Source organism: Gopherus flavomarginatus, chromosome 22 (genome assembly GCF_025201925.1).
Source record: "Gopherus flavomarginatus isolate rGopFla2 chromosome 22, rGopFla2.mat.asm, whole genome shotgun sequence".
NCBI lineage: Eukaryota > Metazoa > Chordata > Testudines > Testudinidae > Gopherus > Gopherus flavomarginatus.
The window spans coordinates 12,276,362-12,294,527 of record NC_066638.1 but is presented as its reverse complement, the minus strand read 5'-3'; the positions used below and the strand labels follow the sequence as shown (position 1 = coordinate 12,294,527).

Here is an 18,166-nt window from a genome sequence, read left to right as displayed (position 1 = left end):
TCATGGCAGGTTTACACGGGGGTGACAAGAGCAGAATTCAACCCAGGATCTGGTCTGTTCTTCGGCCACTTCCTTATCTCGCCCACAACCCACCTCCCTCTACTCCCTCCAGGAGAGCTGGCTGTATTTTAAATAATCCTTATTGAGGCTGCAGGAACAAACCATTGCGATGTGCAGAAAGAATAGTAAATATGGCAGGCAACCAGCTTGGCTTAACACTGAAATCCTTGCTGATCTTAAACACAAAAAAAGAAGCTTACAAGAAGTGGAAATGACCAGGGAGAAGCATAAAAATATTGCTCAGGCATGCAGGAGTGAAATCAGGAAGGCCAAATCACACGGAGTTGCAGCTAGCAACAGATGTTAAGGGTAATAAGAAGGGTTTTTAACAGGTATGTTAGCAACAAGAAGAAGGTCAAGGAAAGTGTGGGCCCCTTACTGAACATGGGAGGCAACCTAGTAACAAAGGATGTGGAAAAAGCTAATGTACTCAATGCTTTTTTTGCCTCTGTCTTCACGAACCAGGTCAGCTCCCAGACTGCTGCACTGGGCAGCACAGCATGGGGAGGAGGTGACCAGCACTCTGTGGAGAAAGAAGTGGTTCAGGACTATTTAGAAAAGCTGGACGAGCACAAGTCCATGGGGCCGGATGCCCTGCATCCGAGGGAGCTAAAGGAGCTGGCGGATGTGATTGCAGAGCCATTGGCCATTATCTTTGAAAACTCCTGGCGATCGAGGGAGGTCCCGGATGACAGGAAAAAGGCTAATGTAGTGCCCTTCTTTAAAAAAGGGAAGGAGGAGGATCCAGAGAACTACAGGCCAGTCAGCCTCACCTCAGTCCCTGGAAAAATCATGGAGCAGGTCCTCAAGGAATCAATTCTGATGCACTTAGAGGAGAGGAAAGTGATCAGGAACAGTCAGCATGGATTCACTAAGGGCAAGTCATGCCTGACTAACCTAATTGCCTTCTATGAGGAGATAACTGGGTCTGTGGATGAGGGAAAGCAGTGGATGTGTTATTCCTTGACTTTAGCAAAGCTTTTGATACAGTCTCCCACAGTATTCTTGCTGGCAAGTTAAAGAAATATGGGCTGAATGAATGGACTATAAGATGGATAGAAAGCTGGCTACACAGATAGTGATGATTGGCTCCATGTCTAGTTGGCAGCCAGTATCAAGCGGAGTGTCCCAAGGGTCAGTCCTGGGGCTGGTTTTGTTCAATAACTTCATTAATGATCTGGAGGATGGCATGGAATCCACCCTCAGCAAGTTTGCAGATGACACTAAACTGGGAGGAGTGGTAGATACGCTGGAGGGTAGGGATAGGATACAGAGGGACCTAGACAAATTAGAGGATTGGGCCGAAAGAAATCTGATGAGGGTCAAGGACAAGTGCAGAGTCCTGCACTTAGGATGGAAGAATCCCATGCACAGCTACAGACTAGGGACTGAGTGGCTAGGCAGCAGTTCTGCAGAAAAGGACCTAGGAGTTACAGTGGATGAGAAGCTGGATATGAGTCAACAGTGTGCCCTTGTTGCCAAGAAGGCTAATGGCATTTTGGGCTGTATAAGTAGGAGCACTGCCAGCAGATGGAGGGACGTGATCATACCCCTCTATTTGGCATTGGTGGGGCCTCATCTGGAGTACTGGGTCCAGTTTTGGGCCCCACACTACAAGAAGGATGTGGAAAAATTGGAGAGAATCCAGCAGAGGGCAACAAAAATGATTAGGAGGTTGGAGCACATGACTTATGAGGAGAGGCTGAGGGAACTGGGATTATTTAGTCTGCAGAAGAGAAGAGTGAGGGGGGATTTGATAGCTGCTTTCAACTACCTGAAGGGGGGTTCCAAAGAGGATGGATCTAGACTGTTCTCAGTGGTACCAGATGACAGAACAAGGAGCAATGGTCTCAAGTTGCGGTGGGGGAGGTTTAGGTTGGATATTAGGAAAAACTTTTTCACTAGGAGGGTGGTGAAGCACTGGAATGGGTTACCTAGGGAGGTGATGGAATCTCCTTCCTTAGAGGTTTTTAAGGTCAGGCTTGACAAAGCCCTGGCTGGGATGATTTAGTTGGGAATTGGTCCTGCTTTGAGCAGGGGGTTGGACTAGATACCTCCTGAGGCCCTTCCAACTCTGATAGTCTATGATTCTATGATCTCACCGTCCTTGGTGCAGGAGCTGTCTCCTCTGCAGCTCTTGCCACCAAGAGCAGCCTTCCTGTGTAACCACTCCCCATCTCATGTCAGATCTCAGCTGAAAATGCCCTTTTCTCCCCTGCCTTCCCCTCTCACTTCCTCTGCTAGGATCTATTCTTTAACCCTATACTTTGGGATCTATATGGGGTAGCGGGTGGAGGGAAAGGACCCAGATGCTTTGGGATGGATCCTTCTCTTCTATATATGCTCACATAATGGGGGAGGACAGTTCCCTCCCCCAAAGTGACTCTGTGCAGGTGTCTCTCCTTATGTGCTGGTGGGGGAGGGGCTTTGCTAGGGATTTAGACCTATATGTGTGTCGGGGAGGCGGGTGCCTACATAGAAATAGACAGGCAGGCAAGTGACGGGAAGAGAACGGAGCTGCTTGAAAATGTTTTTTGGCTTTTCTGACTACATGGACATTTTCATGAAGAAGTCAGTTTTTGGAACAAAGCAGAACAAAACAGGAACTCTTCAAGTTTTCATGGGAAAATTTCAGTTCTGGGGTTTCAAAAGTTACCCCTCGCCCTGAAAAATGTCAAAGAAAAATGTTGATGAAAATTTGCAAACCAACATTGCTGTCTACATTTTTCACGTCGGGGGTGGGGGGGAGGGGTGTTCCTTTCCCAATCAGCTCGAGAAGGAAACACAGCCCAGAGACAGGAGACTCTTGGAACACTTTATTTTAAAGCCATGTTCTCTTTAAGGCACTCTCAGGGCTTTGTATGCATTGTAATGTCAATTTTTCTTCCCTGTTTTTGCTTCCCCCCAATCCCCTCAAATTTTAATTTCATGCAAATGTTACACCTCAGTAACTGGGAGGCAATGTCGTTTCGGATGCCTGGATTCTAGCCTCAGCTCTGCTACTGACCTGTTGTGGGACCTTGGGCAAAACACTTAATCTCTTTGTACCTCTGCATCTGTAAAATGGACATAACTGTAAGGAATGGGCTAGTGTGTATGTGCACCACTGCCTTCCGCTGCATGGAATCCAAACCATAGGTCATAGTCCCCGTACTCCTAACAACCAAAAGGGATTCTTCTTCAGCTCAGGAGATAGGGGGATGTGCTTTTTGGAGCAGGAAAATCCAGTTCTGTCCTTGCTGTCATTGTTAAATTCCAAGTGGCTGTGATATGCCGGATAAGACAGCTATAAAGTCCTAACAGCAGCAATTGCTTACAACACTGACCTGGCTACCAGGAGGTGTAGAGAGGCTTAATTAATGTTTAAGAACTATAGTAAAGAAAAGCATCTCCAAAGGCCAGACTCTGATCTGTGTTACACCAGTGGAAGGCCACAGCTCCACTGATTTAATGCTGTGGAGTTACTCCAGTTTTACAGTGGAATAACAGAGACCAGAATCTATTTCTAAGCATCTGTATCCTGACTCCAGAGAGAAATACCTCAGCTCCTGTTGCAAGTTCTGCAACCAGACCAAGTCAACAGGCTAATTTTAGAAAGATTCAGTAAAATTTCCCTGTGTAGAATTCCCACCATGCTCTCTGCTCTCGCCACCACCTGACCTCCTTTTGTCAGGCCACACAGTCTCACCGTCTCCTCCTGCCCGCTGCTGGATCTGTAGGCTTTCCAATTCTTCCCATCTCTGCTGGAGAAAACCTGGTAGGATTTCACGTAGAAGTTGTATCTATCTGAGGATCCCTTGGTGATAATTCCTGGAACACGTACAATGAAATCAGGAAATGGTAACCCCGGAACAGGATGTCGGACTCATGTGAAGGCAGCCATTGGCGGTTGGGGTCTTGAAATAGTCTTGGGGTTGGTGTCTGATAGAGACATAGACTTATGGGGCAGAGATCCTGCCCGGAGGGTGGGTCTGATCCAACTCCCATTGACGTCAATGGACAGACTCCCACTGCCCTAAGCAGGTGTTGGAATTTGGCCCTTGACACCAGGCAACGACCTGGCTTTAATGGCAGAATCCCCCCATATCTTTGGTACTGCGGCTCTTGTTATATAGTGGTTGGAACAGGAAAACAAGACTCCTGGGTTCCTTCCCAGACAGAAGCAAGAGCACGGGTCTGGGCATCAAGAGTTCTAGCCAGTGACTCACTGCGTGATGTCCCCCTCTGTGCCTCAGTTTCCCCATCTGCAAAATGGGCAATGATACTGCCTGAAGGGTATGTGTGGAGGGGAATTAATGGATCGCTTGAGAGCCCCTGAAGAGAAGACCCAGTGAGGTGCCTAGTCATTATTAGGTTCTCTCTCTCCCTCCAGTTGTCTCCTGCTAGGAATTTCATAAGAACCTGCCATTGCCCCACGTCTCAGCTCCTTTTCCTTTCTTGTCTGAATCCCTCCTTTCTGTTCCCCCCACCTGCTTTCCAGCATCTCCCGCTGCAAACTGCTGAGATGCCGCCGGGTGTGAATGTCTAACCTCTGTGGAAACTGGCTCCTCTCACCCCGCCTGAGATGAACAGATAACCCCTCAACTGCACTCCCGGCCTGCATTCCACTCAGCCTCCAGCCACCCGCCTCACAATGCCTCCATTTTCCTCCTTCCAATTAACACAGGCATTCTGGGCCCGCCACACAAAAGCCCCAATTTTGGTCAGGGCTCTCGAAACAAAGGGCATCTGCTGGCCGCTGATGCACAAGCAAAACATTAACTTGTTCAGCCCCGAGGTGGCCAGTCCTACCCCTGAGACAGTGGGGGGAGAGAGGTGGGGAGGGGGAGAAAAGATACAGACTAACACGGCTGCTACTCTGAAACCAGAAAAGAGAGAGAGAGAGAAAGGAGTCAAAAATCAAGAGTGAAAAAAGGGAGACAGTGAAAAAGGAGAAAAGGCCAGAGTGAATGAGAGGGCTAGAGAGAGGAATCATATGGTCTGTGACCCTGTGCACACGAGGCCAACAGCCCCCTGGGGAGGAAAATGTGTTGGTCGGGAGGGATCTAGAAGGGACGAAAGGGGAAGGATCTCATTCTGCTCCCTGTTAAATGGAGCAAATCTGGAGCGGCGCCACTGACTTCAGTGATTTTTTTCCAGATTTACACCAGGGTCACTTAATCCAGCATGAGTCCATTGGTTTTGCCTGGTTTACACCAGTATGAGATCAGAATCAAACCCAGTCTCTCCCTATAACTTTTTATAATGCTGTCCATTTCTTTTCCTTTAAACAGGGAGTCCTTATGTGAAAAGCGCCTGCACCCCAGAAATGTGGGTACCCCCAGGCTGTGGGCTGCCACTTGGCCAGAGACCACCCCAAATCTATCCTCAATCATATCTCCTGGCGCAGGGGGCGGGAAAGCTGGGACAATGGAAGAAGGAAGATGAGCGAAGATTTCCCAAGAAGCAGCGTTCTGGTGCCTGGAGGGTGGAGTGAGTTACCACATCCCTCTGAGCCCAGCTGCATGTGACAACCAAGGGAGCAGCCCGAGAGCCGTGGCTGGACAAGGAACTGGGGCTGATTCTGCTCTCGCTGATGCCAGTGTGAATCGGCAGGAACCCCATCGACGGCGGCAGTACAAACCTGGCACGAGGAGACGCGGGTTCTTCACTGAGGGGTTCAGTGCAGCAGATCCTCTCCGCCCGCTTTAACTGACCTCGGACCTGCCTCTGTCACTCCCACCCCAATCCAGATGGCTCATTTGCACACACCCACTGAACAGCATTTACATCTGCTCGCTTGGGCCTGGTCCAATGCCCACTGACTCCCCTCCACTTCTATGACCCTCACAGCTGCTGCACCGGGCACAGAGTAGGAAGTGGGAGGGGTCTGAGGCTACAGGACTATTTGACAAGGCCTCAGGCCAGCAGCACACGTGTGCCAGGTCCTCAGCTGGTGTCAATCAGCTTAGCTCTGCTGAAGTAAAGGGAGCGACACCGATTTACACCATCTGAGGCTCTAGCTCTGAATAGTCCATCAAAGGCACATGGAGCTCGATTCTCCTAGGGAGTTCAACCGCCCTGTGCGTCAGTGGAGTTACTCCTGATTTACTCCGGTGCTAGTGGGCTCAGGATGAGGCCCATGATATGACTGTGAGACAGATTCTGGAGGGACTTCGCTGAGACTCACGGGAAAGGCTGTAAACTGCCACAGCTACATGGAAGCAATGGGGCTACAGTGATTTACACCCCTACATTGACAGAGCTTCAGTGAAGTCAGCGGAGCTACGCCAGCTTCCAGAGCTGAGGATCTGACCTTAAACAGACGTCGCTCCACTGGAGTGACTGGGGCTGAGCTGGTTTACACAGCTGAGGAGCTGCTCCTGTCTGCGGTAGTACAGTCCTAGAGGAAGAGATACTTACTGACCTGTGATGTTCTTCCTTCCGCCCAGATCGATCTCCAGCCATTCGGTCCCTGAGCTGGGATCGGCAGCCCACGAGCTCCCGTGGGCGCTGAACGCCGCCTGCTCCGCTGTCCAGGGCGTGTACTGCCCCATGGCGTTCACCTCGTGCCAGGAGGAGGAGGCGTTGAAGACGGCTATTTCGAGGGCATGGTCACAGGCTGGAAAAGGAGGTGTAAAATTGAAAGGCAAGCGAAAGAACTGGCCGAGGCGGGAGGTCATGGGGCGGTGGGGGCTGGGCACAGCGAGGGGGGGCCTCTATGCCACAGTGGCTCAGCCACAAAGGGAATGTGCTGGGGGAGTCTGATGGGTCTTAATGAAAAATTCCTCTGTCTGTGGCCCAGGCTAGTGTACGGTGCAGCCCCAGCAAACAGCCGGCAGCTCCACCTGACTCAGCATTAGCCCCTGACGGTAGCTGCCTTTCTCTTGCCGTCTCCTCCTTTGATCCTCATCCCTCGTGACAAAGCTTGCCCTACTTAGCAGAGGGGTAGCAGGGCTTCATTTCCATGCAGCAGCAGGGCTGGGTTTAGCCCATTCATCTTCCCCAGCTGGGAGCCTCTCTGTCAAGCTGTTCGCTCATCGCCTGCAGCCAAAGGTCAGCGCGGCTGGCAGAGCGCAGCCCACAGTGCAGGGTCATCACAAACCGTGCATTACACTTGCACCTGCCTGATGGCCCACCTCTCCACCTCCCTTTTAACCTGACGTAGCTCTGCTGGGCCAGGTGCTCCACTGGAGTAAATTGGAATAGGTCCCTCAACTGCAAGGGAGCGGCTGTACGTCAGCTGAAGAGCTGGCTCGTTGGCTGGAGTTCATTCTGATTTATTCCGGTGTAAGTGAGAGGAGAATCCACCTCGGGGAATCTCCCCTTATTTCCACTGAAGCTGCCGGGAGCTTTGCTACTGATTTCGCCGGCAGCCAGGTTGGGCTTATTCTAGGAGAAATGGAAAAGGACGTACCTTTGTGAAAAATGAGGCGCTTTTCAGATAAGGACCCCCTGTTTAAAGAAAAATGAGTGGAAAGCATTACAAAACAGGCAGACAGAGATGGCCTGATTCTGATCTCACGCTGGTGTAGCTCAGATGTAACTCCACTGAGGTCAATGCCGTGGTAAGTTACATCAGTGTGAATCTGGAGTAACTTCCCCCAAGTCAGTAGAGTTACCCCAAATTTGCCCCAGTGTAATTCAGAGCAAAATTCAGTTGTCAGGCTTCACTCTCCTTCCTGACTGTTACATTCACTGATTTCAGCGGAGTCACTCCTGATTCACACCTGTACGAGCAAGAGGAGAACCAGGCCACATGCAAGAAGGAATAACCATCACAGAGCCCCACATTTTCCCTGTTGTGACACCTTGAGCTGATGGAAACGAAACCATGTTTGACACCCTTGGCAAAAATCAGAGTGGGTGTAAATGGGTGCTGCTCCCCAATTCAATGGCGTTACATCTACTCTCTGATTACGACCTCTGCCCCGATGTCAAACGCTCCCGACCCCCACAACCTCAGCCATTGCTGATTACAGTTTGGCTGCTGCTGCGGACAGCACCACATCTAACTCCCTAGAAAGCAAGACCGGTTCCTCATTAGAGGCTACGTCTACACTACAGCATAAAATCGAAATTACTAAAACCGGTTTTATAAAACCGATATTATAAAATCGATTTTATGTGTCCACACTAGGGCACATTAATTCGGTGGTGTGCGTCCATGGTCCTAGGCTACCATCGATTTCCGGAGCGGTGCACTCTGGGTAGCTACATTAAAGGAATGAGACCAATAACTTCGATTTCCGTCCACACTAACCCTAAATCGATATAGCAATATCGATTTTAGGGTTACTCCTCTCGTTGGGGAGGAGTACAGAAATCAATTTTAAGAGCCCTTAAAATTGATTTAAAGTGCCTTGTAGTGTGGACGGGTACAGAGTTAAATCGATTTAACGCTGTTTAAATCGATTTAACTGTGTAGTGTGGACCAGGCCCCACACGCCGACCACGCGCTCTGCATCAGACATAGGGCGGTTTGGCCCTGTACAGGCCAGCTGCCAGACTGGTCAAGCAGGGCTGCTGGCAAGATGAGATTGACAGAACGCTGCTGATGCAAGTCACTGTCTCAGTAAAGAAGCAGCTAGATTGTATTGTTGGAATTAAATCAGAATTGGCTTCTATTCCCTGATTACTAATGATCTGCATTTCTATGGCCCTTTTCATCTAAGGAGCTCAAAGGGCTTTACAAACATTCATGAACATATTGAGTCTCACCCACCCCATGAATTGGACAAGTCTCATTACAGCTCGGGAAACAGCCACCCAGAGAGATAAGGGCCCAGGTTTTTAAAGGTCTTTAAGCGTTGCTGCACGCCATGGTGCTCTGCCTAGCTGAGTCAGGTGCAGGGACATGTGCAGAGGGTGGGGGAAGGAGAAGCAGGGGCACCCCCCCAATCAGTGGGGTCACAGAACTCCTCTAGGGCTGGGGCAGGGAGAGTGAGTTCCTCCGGCCTGGCTAGGGCAGGAGGTGACAGCTCCTCTGGCCCTGGGGCTGCAGTGGGGAGAGATCCAGCTCCTCTGGCTGTAGGAGGGGCAGGAGGAGGAGAGCCTGCTCCACCACCCCGGGGCAGTGCGGGAGGGGAGGAGAGCCAGCTCCTCCGGCTGCGGTGGGATGGGGAGGAAGGGGGAGAGCCAGCTCCTCCAGCTGTGGGGCACAGAAAGCGCCCCTCCAAAAGTGGACATTTTTTTTCCTGTGCACGTCTCTGGTTAGGTGCCTGAATCCCATTGGGAGATGGGCTCCTAAATTGGTTAGATATTGCAACATTGAACGCAGTAACTCCTGAAGACCTTTCAAAATCTGGGCGTAAGCGACTTGCAGGTCAGTATCAGAGCTGGAAACAGAACCCAGGTCTCCCAGAGCCTCTCCGATGCCCCATTCATCGGCTCTTGAAAAGAAAATACGGGCCAAATTCTGCAGCCGTCACTCAGGTAAAATTTCAACGGACTTTTGCTTGAGTAAACATTGCATGATTTGGTCCTCTCTGATTTTGAGCTACACGTTGTCCCGCTAAAAACAGCGGTCCAGGTCTCGGGCTGGTATAAATCAACCTAATTCCATTGCAGTCCAAGGATTTGGGCCTATCATCCTTTGCAGGGGTACGGACCCCACGGGAGGTCGGCCCAGCCATCAAGTGTGTTGGCTACTCACCTTTTTGAGTGGAGTCCATTGGCGAAGGCTGATTCATAGAGCGTGATCCCTTTCTCCCGAGACAGAGTCAGCTGCCCTCCCAGCTCATCCAAGATCACTCCAGCGTGGATGGCCGCCTTGCAGAGAACTGAGGTCTGGAGGAGGCATGGAAGCGGCAAATGAAAGGGAGGTAGAGAGAAAACCCCTATAAGAACGCCCAGCCTGGGCTCCAATCCAGAATGGGGCAATTCCATGGGACAGAGAGCATCTGGCCTCACTCACAGTGGTGTAAACCCAAAGTGACAGTACTGATTTTGGGGGAGCTTTTCCAGATTGACAAGACCAGAGTTTGGCTCACACAGACTGTGATTTCTGCTTTGTGAAGACTTTGGCCCAATTCTGATCTCACACTGGTACCATCGGGAGTAGCTGCGCTGGAGCGAGACCAGGATCAGGCCCTTTATTTTTTGAAGTGAATTTTGCTGTGGCGCAAAGAGTGGTGGAAACAGCAGCCTTGGACTCCGCAGAGCACTGTGTGCCCATGGATCAGACCCAGCATGGCCATGCTGTCCCACATTGCCCCTACCAATGGGCTTGACCTAGAGGACCCTGGGGAATTCACCTTCCAGGAGCCCGTTCAACTCTTGGCCTCCCTGCTGAGACTGCCAACAAGAGACGGATTAAGGCAGCCGTGCCCATGGCGGCCCCTGTGACATGGCCCCTCTCCCTTGGAAAGGGGACTCACTTCCCCTACAGCTGCCGCTCAGGGCCGGTCACTTTCCAAGGAGCACTGAGGTTGGTACTCACGTCTCGGTAGCCCTGCTTCGCGTTTCCCCATATGTCACCCGTGACTCCCTTGCAGCCCGCCGGGCAGAAAACGCTGAAACACAGGACAAAAGAGAACCCTAGATGAGGTTCTCAGCTCTTCTCCAGCGCAGCTGGGCTTCCCTTCATCCCCGATGACCCTGGGGCCTGGAGATTTATTCCTCTCCCGTTATTTTCATTTAGCAAAGTCGGATCTGATGGAAGTTGCTGGACCAGCCCTCTATGCTCAGAACAGACAGAGCAGTGCAAGTTTGTCCAACCAGCCTCTGAGATATTCGGTGTAATTCTTGCCCAGTTCACTGAGGCTACCAGGAAGGGGGAGCATGGTGGTGGATTGTGTGATGTACATGGGGAAGTCAAGTCAGAGACCCATCAGATTTATCCCATGAGCAGCATCCTCTGGTCCTGGAAAGAGCTGGGCCAAACCCACAAACTATTTCCCCTCAAATTCCATTCAAACCAATGGGCTTTTAATCTGTTGGTGCCAATTGGGGCTCACTCCCCGCAAACATCCTAATGATCAAGTTCCCCGGCAGGAACGGGCACCGCCCGAGTGAATGTCAATGGACTGTTCCTAGAAAGCGAATGGTGAAGTTGTAATTGTGAGTCTTCGCACCAGAAACCTGACTCTGTTACACTCTTCCCATTAGGTCACAGAAAGGATAGCATGGGACCCGTGCATCCAATCCAAAGGAGTTTGGGTTCTGAATATCAAATACACCCACAATGGGCTGCTCACAAAAGAGCTGCAGATAGAGAATTATTGGCAGCTATTTTTTGGCAGAGCATCTCCAACAAACAATAATTGGAGGAAAGCATGATCAGTTCAAGGGCAGCTTGTGAACAGGAAAGGAGGTGACACTTGTCAGATAAATTACTACAAATGATTCACCTGTGCAATGAATCCACGGGTGGGTGGCTAATAACCATGAATAATCTGCACTAATGGCACCTTTTATTGGATGATCTCATAGTGCTTTATAACCAGTGATTACAAAGCCTGACAATCCCCCTGGGAGGCAGATACTACTCCAATTTAGGGGGGAAACTGAGGCACAGACCGGGGATGTGACTTGCCCAAGGCCATTCAGTGAGTCAGTGGCAGAGAACTCCGGAATCTGGCTTCTTAGGGGCTATCCATATCATAGAAATTTGCATCAGTGTAAGCGCATCAGTGCAGTTACATCGGTGCAAATTGGCACATTCTCCAGATGTCCCGTGCCTGATGTCAGTGGAGTTACTCTGTGGATGGGTTTGGTTTATTCTCAGATAATAGACTCCCCGTCGGAAACCGCTCACCTGATTTGTTCCTGATGGTAATGGGTCCCCTTATCCAAACAGGAAATCAGATCTAAAAGACAGACAGAGAATTCCAGTGGCCTCTCCCATCTCACATACCCAGAGGCAGACTGCTTTGCTGTTTGTTTCTCAGAGACACCAGCTTGACACTGATGCGATTCTAGGGAGTGCAGTGCAGTGAGTCACTCTTGATTTACACTTGTCTGAGCGACAGCAGATTCACTCTCATCAATAAAGCCTTTCTTTGTATTATAAACCCCTCTTGCTCAGCATGCTCTCACAGTGGCCTGTGCTGCACCCTGCCCACGTTACACCCACGGTGTTATACCACCATTATCACCCCAACAGTCATTCACAAAGGGCCATGTTCTAACTTCCCATTGACTTCAAAATGGTCTCAGCTTCGGCCACCTTAGGCTGGAGTTTATCTGCCTACTGTCAGCTCTCTGGGGCGGCAATTTGGTTCTATCTTTGTACAGCACCTGTCTGGGTCCACGACAGGGGCTCTGTATGTGGCGTTCAGTGATTGCTCAGGCCCAAATCCTCAAAGGTTCTTACGTGCCTCACTCCCATCAAAAGTGTTTCCTCAAATGAAAAATGAATCAAGCCTCATAACCCCTCGGGTGAGTATCATTATTTCCATATTAGAGATGGGGAAGCTGAGGCACCGATCGGTGACTGACCAAAACTCACACAGCTAATCTGTGGCAGAGCTGGAGCTAGAAGGGAGGCCCTGCTCTAACCATCAGTGGACACTGACTTCCACAGGTATTGGCAATGTTTAGCAGCCAAACTGCTAGCTTACAAATGGGACCATGCTGAATAATGCAAGGAACTGGGGCGTATTCCCTAGGGAAGCCACAGGGATACCCAAGCTGTTATTCTTTGGCTCTTCTAAAGGAAATTACACACCGCAATCCAATGTCGGTGGATTCCCAGCAGCCCGGCCCAACCCACCCACTCTCACCATTCCTCCAGAAACCACAGAGGACGGAGGAAAACAGAAGGTGACTCATGGATGTTTGTGGTGTACTCTGATGTGCAAGTCCCTCCGGATCCAACGCCAGCTGCATGTCTGGAAGGGTCAGAATGTAGGGCCCCGAATCTCCTTTGCACTAAGGCCCCGTCGCACCACTAAGGGCAGCACGAGAGGGGTCGTGAAGTGAGAGCACAGATTCTCGGTGCCCACTTTACAGCCCCTTTATGCTGTCAGCATGGAGCTTAGGGGCTTTAGTGTACATAAGAATCAGGCACTCTATGTGTATGTGTACACCATACGCACACACCTACACACTCACACACATCAAATCCACAGAGTGTGGCAAGGTAGAAAGGATTAGCCAGCACTGACTTTGGGATGGCTGCATTATTCACAAGTGACAAAGGCATGAATCATGCTCAGCATCCCAAATGACAGCTGATAAGACCTTGTCACCACACCCCACCTGCTGGATTCTGCACACGCTCCCTAGGTTACAGCAAAAGTTCGGGGGGGGGGGGGAGGGGAGGGGAGGGGTGGGTTCCATAGGCCACTGGCAGACTGGGGGGCATTTCCTGATGGGTTGTCTGGTTACATGGCACTGCCTTCCTTACTTCCGGCTACTAAATGGCCTGGAGAGATGGAGCCGTTCAGTATTTTCCTAAACTGACTTTGCCACGGAAGCAGCCGGCAAGTCTGAGATCCCCGAAGGGAGGGGAAGCGACTTGCCTGCGTGTGAATGGAAGGGGAGGTGGGTGTCCCATTTGGAAACATCCAGGAGACAATCCCTGCACTCTGTGCAAAATCTGGAGAATCCCTGGGGCACAGAAAATCCTGTAAACACTGGTTTTACTGCTCTCTAGTGGGCGATCCTGGCCCTGCCTGGGACAGTTGTGATGTTTTTTGGGGCAAATTCCATATCTGGGAAGGGAAGGAGATTTTTCTGTGACTCGGGTGTTTTTACAGCAGCTGTTTGAGGCTGTTAAGGTCTGGGATAGTAGAATAGAAGTCCCAGGGAGATGGACCAGTGGGCAAGTGCAGGGGAGGTGGTCAAAAGTGAATAATCACCTGGATAACACCACCATATATGTGGTTGTGATGGGGTGGGCCCCTCTTACGGCCCCTCCACTGGCAGCCAAATGGTTAAAGGGAGGCTGAAGGCTTAATTAGGCCACAGGATGGCACCTGGAGGGTGGGTGAACCAATTGCTTATCAGGCTCAGCTGGGTCTCTGTAAAGGGAGGAGCTCAGCACAGAGACTGAGGGTAGGGAGGAAGTCCCTCTGCTCAGCCCAGGAGAAGAACCCCTCTTGGGATCCACTCCTGAGATGGAAACACTGACACCAGGCCAGGAGAGATCTGGTGAAACCAAAGGCAAGGAGTGAACCCCGGCAGGGAGCCTGGATAAAAGGGCAGGACCTGGGAGGAACTGCTTGCTACATGAGCTGGACAGGACTCGTCTGGAGCCCAGAAAGGGGCTGAGGAAAAGGGCCTGAAGGCAGGCCCAGGTTGGAAGAAACCCTGGGAAGCAGCAAGGGAGCAGCAGGAGCAGACCTTGACTGCAGCCCCTCTAGAGGAAACTACAAGGGATAAGGACTATTGGAAGCCCTGAGACCCGGGGCCCAGAGTCAGGGGCTGCTGACACAAGTTTATTGAACTATTTATTTGTGGGACTTTCTGTCCCCCTGGAAGAGGGGGGGGCGGGAAAGGTGACCTGGTTGGAGGATTGAGTCACAGGAAGCAGCCCACCGCAGGGCCGGAGTGGCTGTCTGCTGGGGCGCCAGGAGTGGAGAGCCAGCTACACCAGGTGGGGGCATGCCAGTGGTGAGTCCCCTCTTCCAGTGGTATTTTGTATGGCATTATCCATGTGATAAAGTGCAAACCACCTAGCAGTTAACAGATCCCAACTGGAGTTTTAAATTCACCTACTGCAGACATGTTTCCTCCTCTCTTAAATGTGGAATTCCCCCCCCTTCCCCCATTTCTCCACCCCTGCCCCCTCCAAATTACACTGGCTCAAGGCCAGGCTGGGTGAGAGTCAGTCCTGAGCCAGGTTTAAGGTCTGTCACAGCCCTGCAGTGCTGGGACTGGGGAGTTTTGTATCTGTGACATTCTGGTCTATATTCCTTATGTCATAACCATATCATAAGCATATTTTCATAACTGAGATGGCTCATGTAAGGTGTCATTGGAAAGGTTATGACTTACTGAATGTGATTATTCAATTTGTACACATGTATCATTCCTGTATCTAAGTTAGGAATATGGACTATGTAACAATTACAACTGGGTATGTATTGGGAAGACACCCACCCGAGGAGGGGTTGGCAACCTTTCAGAAGTGGTGTACCGAGTCTTCATTTATTCACTCCAATTTAAGGTTTCGCATGCCAGTAATACAATTTAACATTTTTAGAAGGTTTCTTTCTATAGGTCTATAATATATAACTAAACTATTGTATGTAAAGTAAATAAGGCTTTTAAAATGTTTAAGAAGCTTCATTTAAAATGCAGAGCCCCCTGGACCGGTGGCCAGGACCTTGGCAGTGTGAGCGCCACTGAAAATGCACCCGTGTCATAGGTTGCCTACCCCTGGGACAGGCCATCAGATTTGATGGGCCATTAGGAGGAGGAACAAGACTGTGAAGATACTAATCTCTCTCCGTGTCCTGGGATGTTAACTGTGACACTACCAGGTCAGGTGGTCTTGTCACCTGATACTGAACATTATCTTGGATTTCTTGTAATTTTCCACTGAAAGGGAAGAGAGATCAAATTTGGGAATCAAAGGATTCCTGCCTTGTGTAAATCTTACTTAAGGGTGGGGAGGAAGACAAATGAGACTCTCCTCTTTGGCCTACCCAAGAAGACTGTTGAACGTACCTGAAGGGACAAAGAAACCGACCTGAAGGGAAAGGCAGGGGTGAGTCCAGACTGAGACACGGGTCTAGTCTGTAAGAAAAATAACGGGACCTCAGAGCTACAGAAACTCTGCATCCTGCCTAAATTCAAGATTTAGGGTGAGAAATTAATATTTGTAACCACTTTCTTTAGTGAAACAAGTTTAGTCTGCGTGTTTGGTTTTATTTGCTTAGTAATCTCCTTTTTTCTGTCTGTTATCTCTTATATTCACTTAAAATCGACCTTTTATTATTAAACAAGAAAAACATTTATTTTAATATAACCCAGTTTGTGCAATTCATAATTGGGGGGTGGGAGGAAGAGGCTGTGCATACCTTCCTCCACACTGAGGGAGGAGGTAGATTTCATATTATACTCCAAGGGAGGTGGGCACCTGAGAGCTGGGGCAAGTCCCGTTAGCTGAGTCTTCCCAGAGCTGATCTCCGTGCTGTACTGCAGCTGGGTGTGGCCCTGCCTGTGTCTGTGCTGGAGGAGGCTCAGCAAGACAAGTTAAAGGGGTCCCAGGCTGGCAGAACAGGCAGGCTCAACGGTATCCCAGTACATCAGGTGGCATCTTATGCGGGGGAAATCTGTCACAGTACCATCAGAAAGGATTCAAAAGGGGAGATTCGCATGGGGCCACAGCACTCAGTTTTAGCCCTGGGAGGCCCTGAAGTTCCATATTTTTAAATTGTCACATTATTGTGTCTAGAAAAGTGACTGAACATCCTTTTGTGTAGAAGTCTGTTTACTGTAACTGTTCTCTCCCTCTGAACCCCGCCCTGTTTAATGGATGATAACTGACACCTGGCTTTGAGGGTGGAAATTGATGTGTAGTCCAAGATCATTTCGCAAAGCTCTTTAAGTGAGATCTCTGCAATATTTTTTTTCTGTAACGTGTGTGGTGGATACAGAAGTCATGATGGTGGGGGCGGGGGTGGTGGTATAAAGGGTTAATTGGCATGAACCCGGAATGACTTGCACAGCTCCATCACAGGCTCAGCATGCATGTGTCTGTGGGGGGCTGTGTGAATAGGGGGATTTTTGATTTGCTGGCAAGTCTGAACAAGGAGGGGTGGGGAACAGTTTTGGATCCATTTGTCAGCCCAAATGTGGTTGTAACAGCAACACGAATGCCCTGTGGATAGGGAGACAGTATCATTTGTGGACCTCTGAGTCCTTTGTCCCTGATTATCCCGCTCAGGAGAAGGACTAGAGCATAGATGCAGTGAGGGATCCTCTTGGCCGACCCACCCCAGCTTTGCCAGGAACATCCACCCAGAGCTGGGCTGGGCTGGGTGGTATGCTGGTGGGTGGGGGGAGAGGATCTGGCAGCATGGACTCCTGGCTGGGCGCCTTCTGACCCTACGGAGAGGGGGCTAGATCTTTGCTGTGCAACTTGTGTCCAGTCCCTTCCCCTGCTCCCCAGGACCAGCTTCACCCCATCCTGTGGCTGCAGGGTGTCTTGTACCTGGGTGCTGGCTGGTAGCGTAGGAGAGCAGGAAGCCGCGCCCTGAGCGGTGAGTGGTGCTGTTGAACTGGATGGTCACTGAGCTGGAGTTAATCACCAGAGGCGTGGGGTTTGAATTCCCGCAGTATGGACCTGTTGAGGGAGAAGAGGCTCCTGAGTGACATACACAGAAACATGGGGGAATTTTCTTCTCCACTAGTGCTAACAGGAGAGATGGGCAGAGACCAGGGGCTGCTGCCCCTGTTTTGACCATGATCCGTCAGGTGTCTGCTTCGCCTCCCCATCACCAACATCCACGAGCCAAAATCTGAATCACCAGCCTGCACCCACCACTCCAACCTTTTGGGGGAGGGCGGATATAATGGGGCCCACATCAGATGTAGCCACAGCTATGCAAGAGGAGAGAGGAAGGTTCTCCAAGCAGGGGAGGAGAAGGCAACAGAGTGGGTGAAGGAAACTGGCCTACAGGTGGGGCTGGGCAAAGCAAGCGAGAAGAAATGAGAAGAGAGATGCAAACAGGAAAGGGAGCAGTGCAGGTGATGCAGACAATGCGTGGGAGGCAGAGGACAATGACGTGGTCCAGGTGAAAGGAACAGATTATTTTGGCAGCGGGACTGGAGGGGAGCAAGGGGTGGGTATGTGTCACCGGCAGCTAAAGAGTAGAAGAGGGAAGGATTTAGAGGTGTTCCGAAGCAGCCACAGATTTTCTCCTGGCATTTCAGCTCAGGGCTGGAGTAACCGGTATGAGGAGAGCAGATCTGTTGTTACAACTGCTCTGCAAAGGCTCCAAGTACCCATAGCACCTCCCCAAAGATCCCTGCCAAGCTGGTCCCTATTCCCTGTACTTCAGACCCAATTCTGCTGCCCCAAAGACCATCACAGATCTCCCCTGGAGTTGAGTGGGAGCAGGGATGAGCCCTTAACAAAAAGACCGACTGGCTGATTTCAGCCAGGACACACTCTAGAAGAATGTCTCTCCTGCAGGACGCTTCCCACATCCAGTGGGGAAATGCTGTCTCG

The 18,166-nt window shown here is 50.5% G+C and overlaps 1 protein-coding gene across 3 annotated transcripts in view; it reads right to left on the bottom strand.

The window, feature by feature from the left end:
* LOC127039201 (discoidin, CUB and LCCL domain-containing protein 1-like) overlaps positions 1–18,166 on the bottom strand; it is a 64,821-nt gene that overhangs the window by 11,963 nt on the left and 34,692 nt on the right. For 2 of the 3 annotated variants that reach the window (XM_050932513.1, XM_050932514.1), the window contains exons 3-9: positions 17,147–17,278; positions 11,798–11,849; positions 10,481–10,553; positions 9,695–9,828; positions 7,457–7,494; positions 6,467–6,661; positions 3,749–3,870 (exon numbers count right to left, since the gene is read on the bottom strand). In XM_050932513.1, the coding sequence (XP_050788470.1) occupies positions 3,749–3,870; positions 6,467–6,661; positions 7,457–7,494; positions 9,695–9,828; positions 10,481–10,553; positions 11,798–11,849; positions 17,147–17,278 (746 nt within the window). The remainder of the gene's footprint in view (positions 1–3,748; positions 3,871–6,466; positions 6,662–7,456; positions 7,495–9,694; positions 9,829–10,480; positions 10,554–11,797; positions 11,850–17,146; positions 17,279–18,166) is intronic. The other variant, XM_050932515.1, reaches the window with a different exon arrangement.